This window comes from Hylobates moloch, unplaced genomic scaffold (genome assembly GCF_009828535.3).
Source record: "Hylobates moloch isolate HMO894 unplaced genomic scaffold, HMol_V3 SCAFFOLD_5, whole genome shotgun sequence".
In the NCBI taxonomy this organism is placed as follows: domain Eukaryota; kingdom Metazoa; phylum Chordata; class Mammalia; order Primates; family Hylobatidae; genus Hylobates; species Hylobates moloch.
In genome coordinates, this window is record NW_026652280.1 from 75122214 (window position 1) to 75139899 (window position 17686).

A 17686-nucleotide genomic window follows, 5' to 3' on the forward strand; every position below is an offset into this window, starting at 1 on the left:
TGTGATGAGATATAAGAATGAGAAAAAGGATATTGTAGAATGGACTAAGCCATGATTTACATATATACACTTAACAGTGCCAGTTACAACTCTGAATAAGAATTATAAAGGCCTTTGTTATTCTCTGAGGAAGAAATGTATTAACTTATATTTCAAAATACCATCATTTAAAATACATACAAGGTTTTCTCCATAAAGCGTCTGAACTTCCATATTTTACAAATGACAATTTTGGCTTTCTGTGGCCCTCTATAAAATCTGATTTTTCAGGTATTAAAATTATTTCATTATTTGATTGTTTAATCTCATATCATATTTTAAGACAAAAAATAAAAAGAATTGGGGAACCAAATGTAATGTTTAGAGTTTTAAAATATTTTTTATTCATTGGTAAGGATTTAGTGTCAAATAGCTAGTCCAGGATCAGGATCACCACTCATCCTCTGAAAGTTTTTTTTTGTGTGTGTGTGTGTGTGTGTGTGTATGTGTGTGTGTGTGTACATGTGCATGTTGTACTGCACATATCGATTCAGTATCTCAATATCAAACATCAAGTCATGGCGTTTTGTACGAAATCACAGAGGTGGAAAATTAAGCCAATTTTACTAGATGTATTTCTCATTTGAAAAACAACTATGTACTCAAATAATTACTTAATATATTACACACACATATATAATTCTTATCCTAATTAATATCTACACCATTTATCTAAGTTGTGATTTCTAAGCTTTTGTCACATTTTCTGTTTCAGTCAAAGTACTGTGTTCATAAAGCTAGTGTTATTGTTAGAAATTTACTTAACAGAAAACTACAGGGATGATTTTAAATTCATAGGCAATATGGAAAATATACAAATCCACTCTTCTTACTCACACAGTAATTTACAAGACATTTCTTATCCATTGTCTAGTTTGGAGCGACTAGGACATAAGCACATGGCCAGAGCTTTTGCAAAATGTGTCATGCATATAGTATTAAAGAGTAGGTCCTTGGAAGAATTGAATACACATTTCATAGAAAGCTATTTGTGAGAATTTTCAAAAAAGGTAGTTAGCTACCTGCCTTTCAAAGCCAATATTGAAGATTAACACTAAATCTACAACAGCAAATATATTTTGTAAAACATAAAAATATAGTAATGTTTGTTTTTTTTTTTTTTTTTTTTTTTTTTTTTTTTTCTGGAGTGCAATGGCGCAATCTCGGCTCACTGCAAGCTCCGCCTCCCGGGTTCACGCCATTCTCCCGCCTCAGCCTCTCCGAGTAGCTGGGACTACAGGCGCCCGCCACCACGCCCGGCTATTTTTTTGTATTTTTAGTAGAGACAGGGTTTCACTGTGGTCTCGATCTCCTGACCTCGTGATCCGCCCGCCTCGGCCTCCCAAAGTGCTGGGATTACAAGCGTGAGCCACCGCGCCCGGCCATAGTAATGTTTTTAAAGTTAGAGGACCCTTAATAATGTCATACTAAAAACATAGCTTCACATCTGCAGTTATTTAAAAACAGATCAGATCAATAAATCTTTAGCTTGCCTTGCAATTCCAATGACGTACAGACTGTAATTTTTATGATAATCTTACAGGCTTCATACTCTGGAACAAGATCCTTTGGGAAAGAGACACTAACAAAAACCACATAGTCATTGCTATCTACACCTATTACAAGGAGAAATACAAGTATCCTCTTCCCAGGTAGAATACAGCATATTTCAAGATGGTGGGCTTTGACTCATTTACAGCTAATACATTTGCTATATTAACGCGATATAAGTATTTTTAAAATTAAAGAGTGCTATACAATAATTAGATAAAAAGCATTACAAGTATATTTATAAAATAAAGATAAACTGTTTTCTCTGGTTTTATTTTAATTTTATATGTGGGTATGCATTGTGATTTTAAAATATTTTTTATTAGATTGAAGTAAATAAAAATTCCTGTTTAGAATTTATAAAAATGTTTGGAAATAAACAGTTCCATTATTGACCAAATTATATATTCTATGCTCAAACTCTGCTTTCCCCTCTTGCAGTAGCTAGAAATTTTACCCAGGGTTAGTGGGGCATTCATTAGACATTACTAGTATGTCTCTAGAGATATTTTCCAAAGAAAATGATATAACCTAGGGGCAAGGAGAAGAAATATTCAGATGTCATTCCAAAATTAATCTTTAATTCCCCATCATCTAACATCTAGAAGAGACTACATCAGGAAATGAATAAAAACAGGGTGACTTTCAACCACAAAGGGTCTAAAGTCTATCAGGGGAAGACATATGGAAATAGATGGTTGTAATAAGAGATGAAATATAGATTAGGTATGTCTAAAATGTTTTTGGAAGACAAATATGAAAGCTGTTAACTCAACATGGGAAGGAAAAATTAAGTAGCTCTTCATAGAAGTGTGACATTTCAGCAGAGCTTGAAAGATAAGTAGGAGTTTCCATTTTCACTGTCTATTTTTCTGTAAAGAAAGAAACTAGGAATGGCAAGATTAAAAATAGAGAAGTATGGAAAGGCATATTGTTATTGACAAATTGAGACCAATCATTAATAAACAATGGATGCTCCTGGTGACTGGAGAGTTGAGTGGAACGGGGATAATAAAAATATTCAGAGATGATACTATAAAATGTCACATGTCCTTTCAAATATAATGCATGCCCTCCTTTGGATTCAAAGTAAAATAGTTTGTGTGCACACGTTTCAGGGTTTTGTGTTTTATAGGTGGAGAAAAACGAATGATAAGAAAAGAGACCAGAAAAATAGGGAAAATTTGGGTAAAGCTTGCTTTCTTTCCAGCCTGGACTACTATCTATTCTTTCACTGCTCTATCTTCAGACTCTATGCACGCTCTGAAAATTAATAGTCCCCACTGTATATTATTGAATAGAGAAATGAATGAATTGAAATAACCTTCTACAAGAGTAGCAGTTAGACAAAATCAAGGGAAATGTTAAGGATAGAATGTTCAGTCTTGGTTACTGATCACAGTGGGTGGTATAGCTAGGAGCTGTTAAAGGTAAGTTGCTTATTTACTCATGTTAGTGAAAATGGTACAGTGTGTGGGGACTTCTGTGTAAGTTTTGAATCTGTGCTTGTAACTGCTAGTAGATCTTAAATCCAATTTTTAGGATCCCAAGAAGCATTGTTTGGATTAAATAGAATGGAGCAGATTACGCTAGAAAACGAAAGAATATGTAATACAGGTGGATGTCAGGGAAGCAAAAGTATTATTCTCAATATATTTATTAGTTCCACATCATCTTATAAGAAGTATTTATTTCTATAGTTTGTCATAAAAAAGTTGGAGTCTGAAAGTTAGTCTTCTTGAGAAGGGTTTGGTCTGAGCAGAGCAAAACCCAAAAATTCTCTTTTTATTTACTTCCCTTTTCTCTTTTCTTTTTCCTATTTTAACTCAAAATTGACGTTCAGTTTTTAACACACAATTAGAAATTTGGAATTTATGGGTTCCTATGTCCTTATCCATCAATTTCCATGTTGCTATAATTAAACATTAATGTTCCATCTGTATTAGGGTTTTAGGATATCTAGTATATACTTACATATTGTATATCTAATATGTATCTTATACATATAATAAATATAATTTATTTAGAATAAAATTAAGGTAAATAGTATTTTTTGAAAGTTACTACTTACCACATAATGTTGCTCAATAAATATGTTTATTAATACAAGCCACAAATAACTGAAATGGATTCTTTGATTAATTGAGCAGAAGTAAACACACAAGAGCTATTAGTAAACTCTGAAGAACGGTGAAGAAACACAGGCTCTTATTTTATTTATATATTTATTTGCATAGTAATTTTCAGAGCATGAAATTTATAAGTTTTTAAGGAAAGCTCTCTTTTCAATCACTAGATATAATGCTGGGAGAGAGAGAGAAGAAAAAGGAGTTGGAGAGACATGATATTTGATACTATTTGAGTATTCAATAACTCAATTATAAAAAATTATTCAAAATGAATAAGAAAATGATGATACACAACTTTAGAGTAGGAAAACAAAAATTAATGCATAAAATGTAACTAAATCAGTTGTTTTAATAAAAGGTAAAAAAAGCAGACATAAATTGAATTGTAAAGAAACATAAATTTCCAAATCTCTTAGACAGCAAATATCAATTTTACTCTAATTTACAGGATAAGATTATGTGAGGATTCATTCCCTACATTCATGTAAGTTCATGCTTTAGATATAAAGATGTTTATACAGTGTTATATTCTTTTTGCTCTCCATCACATTTCCGGAATTCCAGTATGCTAACAATCACTATATTAAATAAATTAATAAATAAATCTAATTAATTAAACTCTTTACAATACAATAAATATAAAAACACCACATATAGGATTTACAGTATTAAAATATGACTTAGACTTAACTCTTTTTTCTACTTCCACATTTAGGTGGCCAGAAAAGATATGGCTCACATCAATTGCACCCAGGTGACAGAGTTTATTCTTGTGGGCCTCACAGACCATCAGGAGTTGAAGATGCCCCTCTTTGTGCTATTCTTATCCATCTACCTCTTCACAGCCATAGGCAACTTGGGTTTGATCCTACTCATTAGAGCAGATACAAGTCTCAACAAACCAATGTACTTCTTTCTTAGCAACCTAGCCTTTGTTGATTTCTGTTACTCTTCTGTCATTACACCCAAAATGCTTGGGAATTTCTTGTACAAACAAAATGCTATATCCTTCAATGCATGTGCTACTCAGCTGGGCTGCTTTCTCACCTTCATGTTATCGGAGTGCTTGCTACTAGCATCCATGGCCTATGACCGATATGTGGCCATTTGTAACCCTCTGTTGTATATGGCTTTAATGTCTCCAGGAATCTGCATTCAACTCGTTGCAGTTCCTTATAGCTATAGCTTCCTGATGGCACTATTTCACACCATCCTCACCTTCCTCCTCTCCTATTGCCACTCCAACATTGTCAACCATTTCTATTGTGATGACATGCCTCTTCTCAGGCTAACTTGCTCAGACACTCGCTTCAAACAGCTATGGATTTTGGCCTGTGCTGGTATCACATTCATCTGCTCTGTTCTGATTGTCTTTGTCTCCTACATGTTCATTATTTTTGCCATCCTGAGGATGAGCTCAGCTGAAGGAAGACGCAAAGCCTTCTCCACCTGCAGCTCTCACATGCTGGCGGTCACCATATTCTATGGCACCCTGATCTTTATGTACTTACAACCAAGCTCAAGCCATTCTCTTGATGCAGACAAGATGGCCTCCGTCTTCTACACGGTGATTATTCCCATGTTGAACCCCTTGATTTACAGTCTCAGGAACAAAGATGTAAAAGATGCCCTGAAGAAAGTCATCATCAGTAGAAACCACGCTTTTATGTTTCTGAAACTGAGAAAATGAGATCAATAGACAAAAATGGGCATTCCTTCATAACCGAGTTTTCCCCACATTAATAAAACTATTGAAATACCTTGCTTTTAATTGGTAAGCAATAAAGATCTGTTTACTGAAAAAATTATTCTTTGCATTTTTGTAAGTTATTTTGACTTAAAATCATATTTCATGTGTAGAAAGTACCATAAGAATTTACATCATTTCTCACAGGAAAAATGTATTTTTAAAATGTATTATCTCATCTGATAGTTACATAATTAGGTGGTGCCAAGAATAGAAAAAATGAAAGCAGTCTGAATGCCCAGTTCAGGGTTATAAGAGTTCTTTAACAATACGTTAAGAGTATTTTATAGTACATTTAAAATTAAATTTAATGAATATTTAATTAAATTACCTGCAACGGTGTCTCTACAACAAGGTAATTTTTCTCCCAGGGGGACATTTGTCAATGCCTAGGCTTATTATTGATTTTCACAGTGACAGGATACTGTGAAAGGAATGCTATTGCTATCTAGAGGGTTGAGGCCAGGTGTGCTGCAAAATATTTTACAATTCACAACATGGCCCCTCACTCAAAAAATTATACATCCCCAAATGATAATAGTGCTGAAGCTGAGAGAGCCAGTGTTAAATAATTTTTTTCCTCAAAAGTCATTCTATAGATTCATTCAGATCAAGCTGGTTGATAGTGTTGCTCAAGCCTTTTGTAGCTTTATGGTTTTCTCTTTATTTGCTCTATCAATTATTAAGACTAATATTAAAATCCCAAGTTAAATTATGTATTTACATTTATTTTCTGTCAGTTTTAATTTTAAATGTTTTGGGGCTCCTTTGTCATTTGTGCATGAATTTCTAGTTACTTAATTTACTGAATTTTTTCCTTATTAGCATTATTAAATGCTCTTCCTTTTTTGTGATAGCATTTAATGATGAAAAGTCTATATTTTTCCAACAATATAATTACTTCATCTCGCTTGCGGTTATTATAAGCATGGAATAGTATTCCATCATTTTACTTTCATTATATTTGTGATTTTAAGTGTACATTTCATCTCTTGTAAACAGCTAATAGTTGGATTTTGTCTTTGTAATTAACTCTGAATAGCTCTCCCTTTTAATTAGAGCATTCAGTCCGTTCATTTTTAATGCGATTACTGATATGGCTGAATTTATGTCTCTCAGGTTGTTAATATTCTAAATAGTTAAGTTTATTTTTATTTCCTCGTTTGAGTTCTAATGCCTTATGTTAAAAAATTTTAAATTAGAAATTTAATTTCTGATGTGATAAATATGTCCACACACAGACATGCATTAGTAATGGTTGCTCTAAGGATTTCAATATTGATTTTAACTTATCACAATATACTTCAGATTAATTCTAGCATAGCACTATGTAAATACATACATACATACACACATATGCAGTGTCTACTTATAAACTTCAAGACAGTATTATCATAATTGAATACATTACAATTTTATGTTGTTAAGAGGACACAAGAAATATACAATTGTATGTCATTTATATAAATTGAGAAGAGAATACTTATGTAGACTATATATACACAGACATGACTATTTATATCAATAATATGATGATGTCAATAAATATAAAAAATGATTGACATATCTGCCATTTCCAGTGTGCTTCATGTATTTCTGTGATTGAAATTATCATACAGAATAATTTCTTATCCTCTGAAAGACATTCTTTTGTACTTATTATAAGGCAGATTTGCTAGCAATGAATTATCTTAATCTCATTTACCCAGGTCTTTAAGTCATCTTTATTTCGGAAGTATAATTTGGCTGGATATAGTATTCCCTGTAGACAATTGTTTTCTTATAGCAGTTTGGACATGTCATCCCACCACATTCCATAGTTTCCTTGTAAGAAGTCATGTGCTAAACTTGTGATTTTCTATAGAATTAATCAACAACTTTCAAGATTTTTCGCTGTCTTTGGCACTCACCACTTTGACTTTCATTAGCCTAAAGATTCCTTGGTGTTAATCTAACTTAAGTTTGGTTGAGTCCCTTAGATCCACATGTTAATGGTTTTTTTTTTTTTTTCTCAAATTGGAGAAGTTTTCAGTCATTTATTCAAGTATTTTCCCCTTTCTCTCCCTTCCTTCCTTTTGGGACTCCCACTTTTTTTTACTGGTACACTTGATATGGCACACTTTATTGGTACCACTTTCTGGTGCCCTAGAAGTCGCCAGGACTTTCTTCATTTTTCTGCAATATTCTTCTTCTCTGTTTTCTAGAATAGACAAGTTTTATTTATCTATTTTCAATTTTACTAATTCTGTCTTCAGCTTTCTCACTATTCTTTTTGGTCATTTTTCATTTCAGGTATTGTATTTTTATCTCCAAATATTCTTTTTTTTCCAAGAAAAAATTGCTGTAAGGATTTATTGGAGAAATTGATGAAATTTAAATATAATCAATATATTAGAAAATAATGTTGCACAAATGTTTTCTAGTTTTGATAATTGTACCTTGATAAAGTGACATGATATGTGCAACTTATTCTTTTTTAAAATTATTTCTTTCAGTATTCCTCTTTTTTAATTTTTTTATTATTATACTTCAAGTTCTAGGGTACATGTGCACAACGTGCAGGTTTGATACATATGTATACACGTGCCATGTGGTTTTATCTCCAAATATTCTATCTGGTTCTTTAAAAAATATGTATTAAAAATTTTTTCCCATTTGGTAAGATATTGTTTTCATCCTTTAACTTCTTATGTGCAGACTCTTTTGTTTTCTTTAAAATGTTTATAACAGAGATTTTAAAGTTTTTGAATAGAAAGACCAACAGCTAGGATCCCTCAGTGAAAAGTTTCTATTGATTGCTTTTTTTTCTCATCGACGGAACTAAATTTCCTAAATCTTTGTTCCCAATTTTTGTCGAAATTGGACATTTTACATCCGTATCAACTATAGCAATCAGACCTTACACACATACACACACAAACACACACACTCTCACACACATACATACACCCTGGGTTTGTTGGGTTTGCCCAGTACTTTTTATATTGTTATAATTTTTATTGTGTCCATTTGTTTTTTTACCGACTTTTTGGACTAATTCTGTAAAATCTTTATTTCCTGTAGTGTGTGGTCACTGGGATTTTCTGCTCAGCTAGCTAAGGGATCAGCTAATGATTGGATCCCAGGGTTTGTATCAAATGTCTTATTGGCCTTCTCATTTATGTATTTTCAGCTATGTGTAAACTCAATTGTGATTTTCACTCCCTATTTGAAATCTATAAAAGACATATTTGGGGAATCTTGTCCATCTTCATCCTTAGCAGAAAAATACACTATATTTGGGGGAAAAAAAGTAGTTTTATAATTGCTTTCCACCCCTCCCCTTCCCTACGACCTTCCCCCAACAAAGTCTTTTGCATTGTAGAGGATCATTTTGCTTTTTCAGAGATGCTCTCTTATTCAACTCAGGCTACAGTAAAAAACAAAGAAACAACAACAACAAAAACCTCAAAACTTAGACTGGGTGGCCTAAATGACAGAAATTTATTTTCTGACAGTTCTGGAGACAAGAAGTCCAAGCTCAAGATTCTTTCTGATTCAGTTTCTAGTTAGGTCTCTCTTCCGGGCTTGTAGGCAGCCACCAGCTTCTGTCTGCTCACGTGACCTCTTGTTTGTGAGCATAGAGGAGAGAGAGGAAAATAAAAGAAAGAAAGAGGGAGCGTGAGTGAGCATACACTTTTGCATCTCTTCTTATAAGGGCACTGACCCCTTCCCTTATAACCTTATCTAATCTTAATTTTCTTCCAAAGTTGTTGTCTCCAAATATCATCACACTGGGAGTTAGCGCTTCAATATATGAATTTTGAGAGCTACAATTCAGTGCCTAGCAGATGCATTGTTCTGTAATAAGTATTACAATAATGTTCTTCTCTTGTTATGGCCACAGATTGGCTAAAAAAATAATCTGAAAGGCTATTCCATAGACCAGGGAACTATAAAAATTAAGTAATAACAGATAGCAACATCCTTAAAAAAGACACAAATATTTCACTAGCATTTCAAAGAGTAAGCCAAAGAGAGAGTATCATGTCTTAAATTATTCTGTAATAGATTTTTGGGAGTTCCAAATTAGTTCTTTGGAAGATATGTTGTAAAAATTTTTGCAAGGTAATTTTTATTTTTCTTTTAAAAATAAATCTAAACTTTATCACTAAGAAACAACAAAAGGAAAAGAATACAAATAAATAAATAAATAACAACAATATGAACAAGTAAAACATGAATAAATAATAGCACTATTAATAATAAAATTATCAATAAATAAATAAAAAATAAGAATATTAGATCAATAATGTCATGCTAAGACAGAGCTATAGATCTTTGGTTCCTCAAAGCTTGAGAATGATGTTAATTTATCTCTAGCCTGCTTTGGAATCCCTTAGGTCATTAACTATTTTTTCTGATAATTTTACTTGCATCATTCTCCTAAATAAGATCCTATGGGACAGAGTTACTGTCAAAACCCTATATTCTGTTGCTTCCCAAACCCACTTGGAGAAGAAATAGGAGCACCCTTTACCCAAGTAAGTTCAAATAATGTAGTTCAAAATTAAGGACAAGATAAAATAAAGTAGCATAGAATATAATGAACTTTAGACTATAACATTTTAGATAGCATTTTCTGAAATAATGCTAGTGTTTTCTACAATTTTATTTCTGTTATATATATATGTGTTATATAAAATATATTTCTTATTGGTATGAGATGAAAAAAAAAGTTTGGGAATACCAAGATAAAATTTATTAGGCTGCTTGGAAAAGTTGGACACTTAATTGACACGATTGCAATTTACATCAAAACTGTCCTTCCTATTTTTGCCCATATAAAAAGTGAGCACATCAAAACCAAGTCATCAATATTTCATTTAATGTGTTTGTTATAAGTAAAGAACTTATATATTTGTGAAGTTGTAGAGATATAGGAGTAGTATGACCCACAGTTCTCAAAAGCTTATTTCCTCATTTTTTCTGTAAACACATGTATCTATTACTTGAACATTTCAGTGCCTTCCTATTGTCTCACATAGGATTAAGCTCTGGCAGAAGATGTTAAGCCTGTGATCTATATATTGAAAGGTTATAATTAATGTTCTTAAATGCATAACCTCTTGGCTGGGCATAGTGGCTCACGCCTGTAATCCCAGAACTTTGGGAGGCCGAGGCGGGCGGATCACAAGGTCACGAGATAGAGACCATTCTGGCCAACATGATGAAACCCCGTCTCTACTAAAAATATAACAATTAGCTGGGGGTGGTAGTGCATGCCTGCAGTCCCAGCTACTTGGGAGGCTGGGGCAGGAGAATCGCTTGAACCTGGGAGATGGAGGCTGCGGTGAGCCGAGATTGCTCCACTGCACTCCAGCCTGGTGACAGAGAGAGACTCTGTCTCAAAAAAAAAAAAAAAAAAAAAAGCATATCCTCTTATCTTAGCAAGCTGGTACATTTTCTGTTCATCAGCCATTCTACTAAAAGGCATAGATATTTTGCGGAATAAAAGCCTGAATGTGAGTTCTAAATCTAACATTTTCTGAGTTGACAGTCCTCAACAGTTTATTCTATTTATGTATACTCTAGTTTCCTGATCTTATAAGAAAGTATGAAATATAAGAAATAAAAAGAGTTGAAGACAATATAAGCTATTAAATTCATATAATGAAGCAGTATGAAGATGATAAAAATGCATCAGCTGTTAAATCAATTGTCACAAAGATCAGAAAAGATGACTAAAAACTTTTGTTTGAGTGAAAGATTTTTTAATTGTAATTTTTACATTTTTTATACCTAATTTTAAAAAGCTAAACATTTGGAAAATTATCCAATCACAGTTAAAGCTTAAAATTTTCAGGTTAAAACTGAGGATTTGCTACATAACTATTAATACAGGAGAAAAAGGTTTGTCATGATTTCTGCTTAAATTTTGCCGATGATTTTGTTAAGTTGGTTTTGTCCCTTTTGAGGACAGTCACGTTTCATTTGACAAGTGCTTCAAACTCGTTAACAAATTAGTCCACTTGTGGAACATATCACAACAAAATATTTCCAAAAATTGTGAAAGTATGAATCTCTATTTAATGGCAAATAATTGGCAAACAATCTTTTCTTTAACTTTTATTTTTGATTGGGCAAACAATCTTTAGTAGCAAATAAATTCATGCATCCCTACGGGCACCAGATAAGCACAAATTACAGAAACACCAATGTGAAAAATTAAGTTGTCAAAGTGCATAAGCATCTAAGGTATTGAAACATGGAAATATGCATATAAAATTAAAGTCAAGTTTATAAAAATAGAGAATCACATAAAATGTAAAGAATCATTAAAATTGAATGGGAAGGCAGGAAGGAAGAAAGAAATGGAAAGAAAAAGAAAAGACCAATCTCAATATCACCACATAGGTATAACTACTGTTAACATTTTGTCATATTTTATTTGATTATTTCTGGGTACATATATATGTAAACATACATGCAATATCACCCGTATATATTTATATACGTAATCCTTCTTTTCATGTCAATAAATGAAAACCTATATCAACTTTTAAAGGGTCATTTAGTATTTTATGAAGAATTTACAGTAATTAAATATCTATTAGGACGTATTTAGACAAATTCCATCTTTTGGTAACCGAAATTAAACAATATATGTACTCACGTATTTTTATTATTTTCTTATGTACTTAGCATTGAAATCATTGTATCAAGTGGCAGAAATATTTTGAACAATTTTGATGCTTACTGTTAAGCTGCCTTCTAGAAAATTGAAGATAAATTACATCTTTACAGGATGTTCATGAGGATATCCATTTCCCACACCTTTACCAACATGGATATTTTCATCCTTTTAATTTGATCAATCTTATGTTAGCTAGTCCTTTGATATTTAATAGAATTATTTCCCTTTGTAATTAATAAATATATTACACGGGAAGCAGCTAGAGATTCATTATTGATTTTGTGTTCTGCTTTTAGCATATTGTGTAATCATAAAATATTTGTCATTTACTAATTTTTATATCATTTTATTTATAATATTAACCTATGTTTATATAACTACCACCAGTGCTGTGCTGGAGACAGCCCATACCAGCTTCCAAGAACTGTATCTGCAAATCTCTTTTGAACTCATGTTCATGACTCTAGGTCAGTAGCTTAAAATCAGCTAAGAAGGGAGTATTTACAGCATGGAAATCACAAAATCAACAGATGTTACAAATTAAATCTTCCTTTTTCTTTTAAATTTGAAAGCCAGTTGATAAACATCCACTGGAATGCCATTGATCTCCACCCTGCTTTGCATCCTACAGTTTGTATTTTACTTTTTGTAAGAAAAAGTAACCCTTAATTACTTTAAGAAATATCTTGCTTATCTTGCAAGTTTAATAAATCAATTTCAGTTTACCTTTCATGCTTTATGAATTTGAATTAACCTGTAAATAATTTTTTCTTCCCCAAATGCCACCTCATTACAAAATAATGTAAATCTATAAATTTATTTAAGTTAAGCGTAAACAATATGCTTAACTTCTGAAACATATTGTTATGTGTGCTTAATTTATATATGTATGAATATATAAAGCCAATATTTTGCCAAGTTTAATAGTAAATTAAAATTTAGGTTTTACTTTTTCCTTATTATTTTAAATGGAATCTTGAAAACTATATTTTCACTTTCACTTTAAGCTACATTTTTATTATGGTATCATTTTCATTATGTAGCTTGGTAACTGAATGCTTCACAACAATCATAACAAATCTAATAATATTTTTCCACTGAGCTTATTGCTTCAGGTACCAATAAGCTGTAACATATACTTTAGAATATATACCAATATAGTATAATACATACTTTAAAAATAATCATATTTTTACCACTGTTTTTGTTGCATGGGCTAGGATACTGCATAGTGTTTAGTCAAAGCCATGGTTGTCTTGAATCTAAGTTAAGTAGAAATATCTAGTATTTTGCCTTAATGTAGTATTCTAAAATATGTCAGCATTTCTTTTATCATCGAAGTTATTTATCCTGCTTTTCCTGTAACACAGGGTTTTTATTGTATATATAACATTCCACATTTTAATTCAAGATATTCTATCTTCTTTAACAATCCTCCAGACTACTAAGCATGTCGGAATATCTGACTGGAGCAAATCCCTTCTGATAATAAGCAGGGAGGATGACGTATAGGACAAGAGAGAGTTATCTTTCTAGTATGATCACCATAAAATAAGTGTGAGTCAAGTCTTTAATCCAAGAAATGGAAGATTATCCAGGATGGATGTTTTGAAGATAATGGTATGAAATACTTCTACACATATTTCATGGCCAAAACCAATAATTCAGAAGTTACTGAATTTATCCTCTTGGGACTCACAGACAATCCAGAGCTCCAAGCCCTTTTTTAGGGGGATCTTTCTAGTGATCAATTTAAGTAGTGTCATGGGTAACCTTGGGTTAATTATGCTAATTCATATCAGTCCTCAGCTTCACACAGCTATGTATTTTTTTCTCAGCCACCTAGCTTTTGTTTATTTTTGCTACACCTCCTCTATCACCCTTAACACCCTAGTGAACCTCCTCCAAGAAACTAAAAGAATAACCTTACCTACTTGTGCCTCTCAGTTGCATTGCTTTATCATGTTTGTGGTTTGTGAAGTGTATGTGCTCTCAGCCATGACATATGACAGGTATGTGGCCATCTGCAACCCTTTACTCTATAGTATCATCATGAACACAAGGGTCTGTATTCCAGTGGTGGTAAGTACATATTTGTATGGCTTTTCTGTGAGACTCCTACAGGCAATTCTTACATTCCACTTGTCTTTTTGTGATTCAAATATAATAAATAATTTCTATTGTGATGATGTTCCCCAGGCATGTCTACCCTATCATAAAAACCATTACAAAGATGTAAAAGAACCGATATTGTTCACACTTGCTGGTTTCAATACACTTTTTTCCCTTCTTATCATCCTCCTCTCCTACATATCAGTACTGTCTGCCATTCTGAGAATTAAGTCAGCTGAAAGTAGAAAAAAGGCATTTTCTACTTGTGACTCCCACTTGACTTCTATGATCATATTTTATGGTATAATTACCTTCATGTATATGCAGCAAACACAAATAATTCTCTGGATACAGACAAAATAGCTTCTGTTTTCTTTATTGTGAAAATTCCTTTAATATATAGCCTGAGGAATCACGAAGTCAAAAATGCTTTGAATATAATTATGGAAAATCTATGTCTTACTACAAGATAAATGACCTTGGGTCTAATTGTAAAGCCCTTTGAATTGGGAGGCAAAATAAAGCCAGACTTTAAGTATTTTTGCACCAGCACACCATTAGTAACCTGCTTTTTAATGTTATACTATCAAAGTTGATACCAATACAGAACATGCATTAATTTTCATATTTTATTATTTGAATTGTTAAATGTATATATTTAATTATTATGAATACATAATAGTTTTACACATTTATGGGGTACATATAATATTTAATACAAGTATACACTGTGTAATGATCACATCAGGGCAAATGGGATATCCATAACTTCAAGTATTTATCATTTCTTTGTGCTAGAAACATTCTAATTCCATTCTCTTTGTTATTTTGAAATACACAATAAATTATTGGAAGCTATAGTTTCCCTACTCTGCTACAAAACACTACATCTTATTCTTTCTATCTAACTGTATTTTTGTACTCATTAACCATTTCCTCATTATCAACTCTCCTCCCAATACACTTCCCAGTCTCTGCTCTGGCAACCATCATTCTACTCTATCTCCAGGAGTTTTATATATATATATAATGAGTAAGAACATGTGATATTCATCTTTCTGTGTCTGACTTATTTCACTTATAATATCATTCATGTTGTTGCAAATGACAAGATTTCATTAATTTTATGGATCAGTAATAATCCGTTGTGTGTATGTACCACATTTTCTCTATGCATTCATCCACTGTTGGAAACTTAGGTTGATTCCATATCATGGCTATTGTGAATAGTGCTGCAATAACATGGAAGTGTAGACATCTCTTCAATATACTGATTTCCTTTCTTTTGGATATATATCCAGCAGTGAGATTGCGGGATTATATAGTAGTTCTACTTTTAGTTTTTTGAGGAACCTCGAGATTGTTCTTTACAGTGACTGCACTAATTTAATTTACATTCACACCAACGGTGTTTGAGGGTTCTCCTTTCATCATATCCTGGCCAGCATCTATTATTGGCTGTCGTTTGGATAAAAGCCATTTTTAACTGGGATGAGGTGATATCTCATTGTAGTTTTGATTTGCATTTCTTTGATTACCAGTGATATTAAGCCATTTTTCATATACCTATTAGTCATTTGTATGTCTTCTTTTGAGATATGTCTAGTCAGGTCTTTTGCCAGTTTCATTTGGATTTTTTGTGGATTTTAATTTTTCCTATGAGTTGTCCGTGCTCGTTATATATTCTGTTTATTGATCCCTTGTCAAATATGTAGATTGCAAATATTATCTCCCATTCCCGGTTACTTCTTCACAATTCAAAGTGGAGAAATGTTATTTTAAATAGTGAAAGTAATCTGTCTCCCTATTGTGAGAAGTGAAAATGACATTTATTCAGTCGCAAATAGTAGGCTAAATTTTGTTTCATGGAACATTTAAGAATCAATCTTTTTTTCCAGTGAAGACTTTGACTTGAACACTTTTAATTTATAAATCCTGAATTGTTAAAAATTAAGTCCATTTTATACCACTAAAGCAGCTTTGAGTCATTAACATTGTCTATAAAATACACACACACACACACACACGACCTACTAGTTGAACCCAAAAAGAGTTATTGGTTCTGATGACATGGCAGGGACACTGGCATTAACACCTAATTTAAAAAGACTGGTGCAAAGCCTAATTAAAAAATAATAAAACAGCAATTTGAGTTTTAACAAATGTAACAAAAAGTATCTTAGTGTCAAAAACAATTCTATCGATGAGGTGTATTTATAATTGTTAATTTGCTGATTTTTATAATAGTAGCATGGTCATTTAAGAGAACATTCTTGCTTTTAGTAAATATAACAAGTATGTAAAGGTAAAGAGGCGTCATGTCTTTAACTTATTATCAAAAAGCTCAGAAAAAATATGGTAAAATGTTAACATCTGGAGAAGCTGGGTGAATGGTGCAAAATAATTCTTTGCAAAATGTTAGCATCTTTTCTGTAATTCTAAATTTATGCCAAAATAAAAGCTCAAATAAAAGCAAAACCCTGTTTAATAAATGGTGCTGGGAAAATTGTAGAAGAGTGAAGCTGGATCCCTATTTCTCATTATATACAAAAATCAACTCAAGATGGATTAAAGAGTTAAATGTAAAACATGAAGCTATAAAAATTTTATAAGAAACCCTGGGAGAAACTCTCCAGGACATTGGCCTTGGCAAAGAATTTATGTCTAAGACACCAAAAGCAAATGCAAACAAAACAAAAAGAAATGGGACCTAATTAAACTAAAAAGCTTCCGCACAGCAACAGAAATAATCATTAGAGTAAACAACCCATAGAATGGAAGAAAATATTTGCGGACCATGCATCCATCAAAGGACTAATACCCAGAATCTAAAAGGAACTCAAACAAATCAAAAAGAAAAAACAAATAATAAACAAATAAATAAAAGTGGATAAATTACATAAATAAACATTTTTCTAAAGAAGATAAACAAATGGTCCACGAATATATTTTAAAAACGTTCAACGTCACTAATCATCAGGGAAATGCAAATTAAAACCACAATGAGATACCACCTTACCCCAACCAGAATGGCCATTATTAAAATGGACATCTATTAAAAAAACAATAGATGATGGCATTGATGTGGTAAAAAGGGAATGCATATACACTGCTGGTGGGAAAGTAAGTTAGCACAACCTCTATGAGAAACAGTATGGAGATTACTCAAAGAACTAAAAGCAGATCTACCATTTGATCCAGCAATCTCACTACTGGGTGTCTACCCAAAGGAAAAGTCCTTATATCAAAAGGCTACCTGCATGTATATGTTTATTGCAGCACAATTTACAATTGCAAAGATATGGAACTAATCTAGGTGCCCATCAACCATGAGTGGATAAAGAAAATGTGGTATACAAACACCACAGAACACTACTCAGCCATGGAAAAATGACGAAATAATTTATTTTGCAGCAACTTGGATGGAACTGA

General features: G+C 32.3%; 1 protein-coding gene across 1 annotated transcript; it reads left to right on the plus strand.

Moving 5' to 3' along the window:
• Positions 1 to 4449: 4449 nt before the first annotated feature.
• Positions 4450 to 5409, plus strand: LOC116468166 (olfactory receptor 8U8). The gene has a single exon (XM_032151771.1). It carries the CDS (start codon positions 4450 to 4452, stop codon positions 5407 to 5409), a length of 960 nt encoding a protein of 319 aa, XP_032007662.1.
• The last annotated feature ends 12277 nt before the right edge of the window (positions 5410 to 17686 follow it).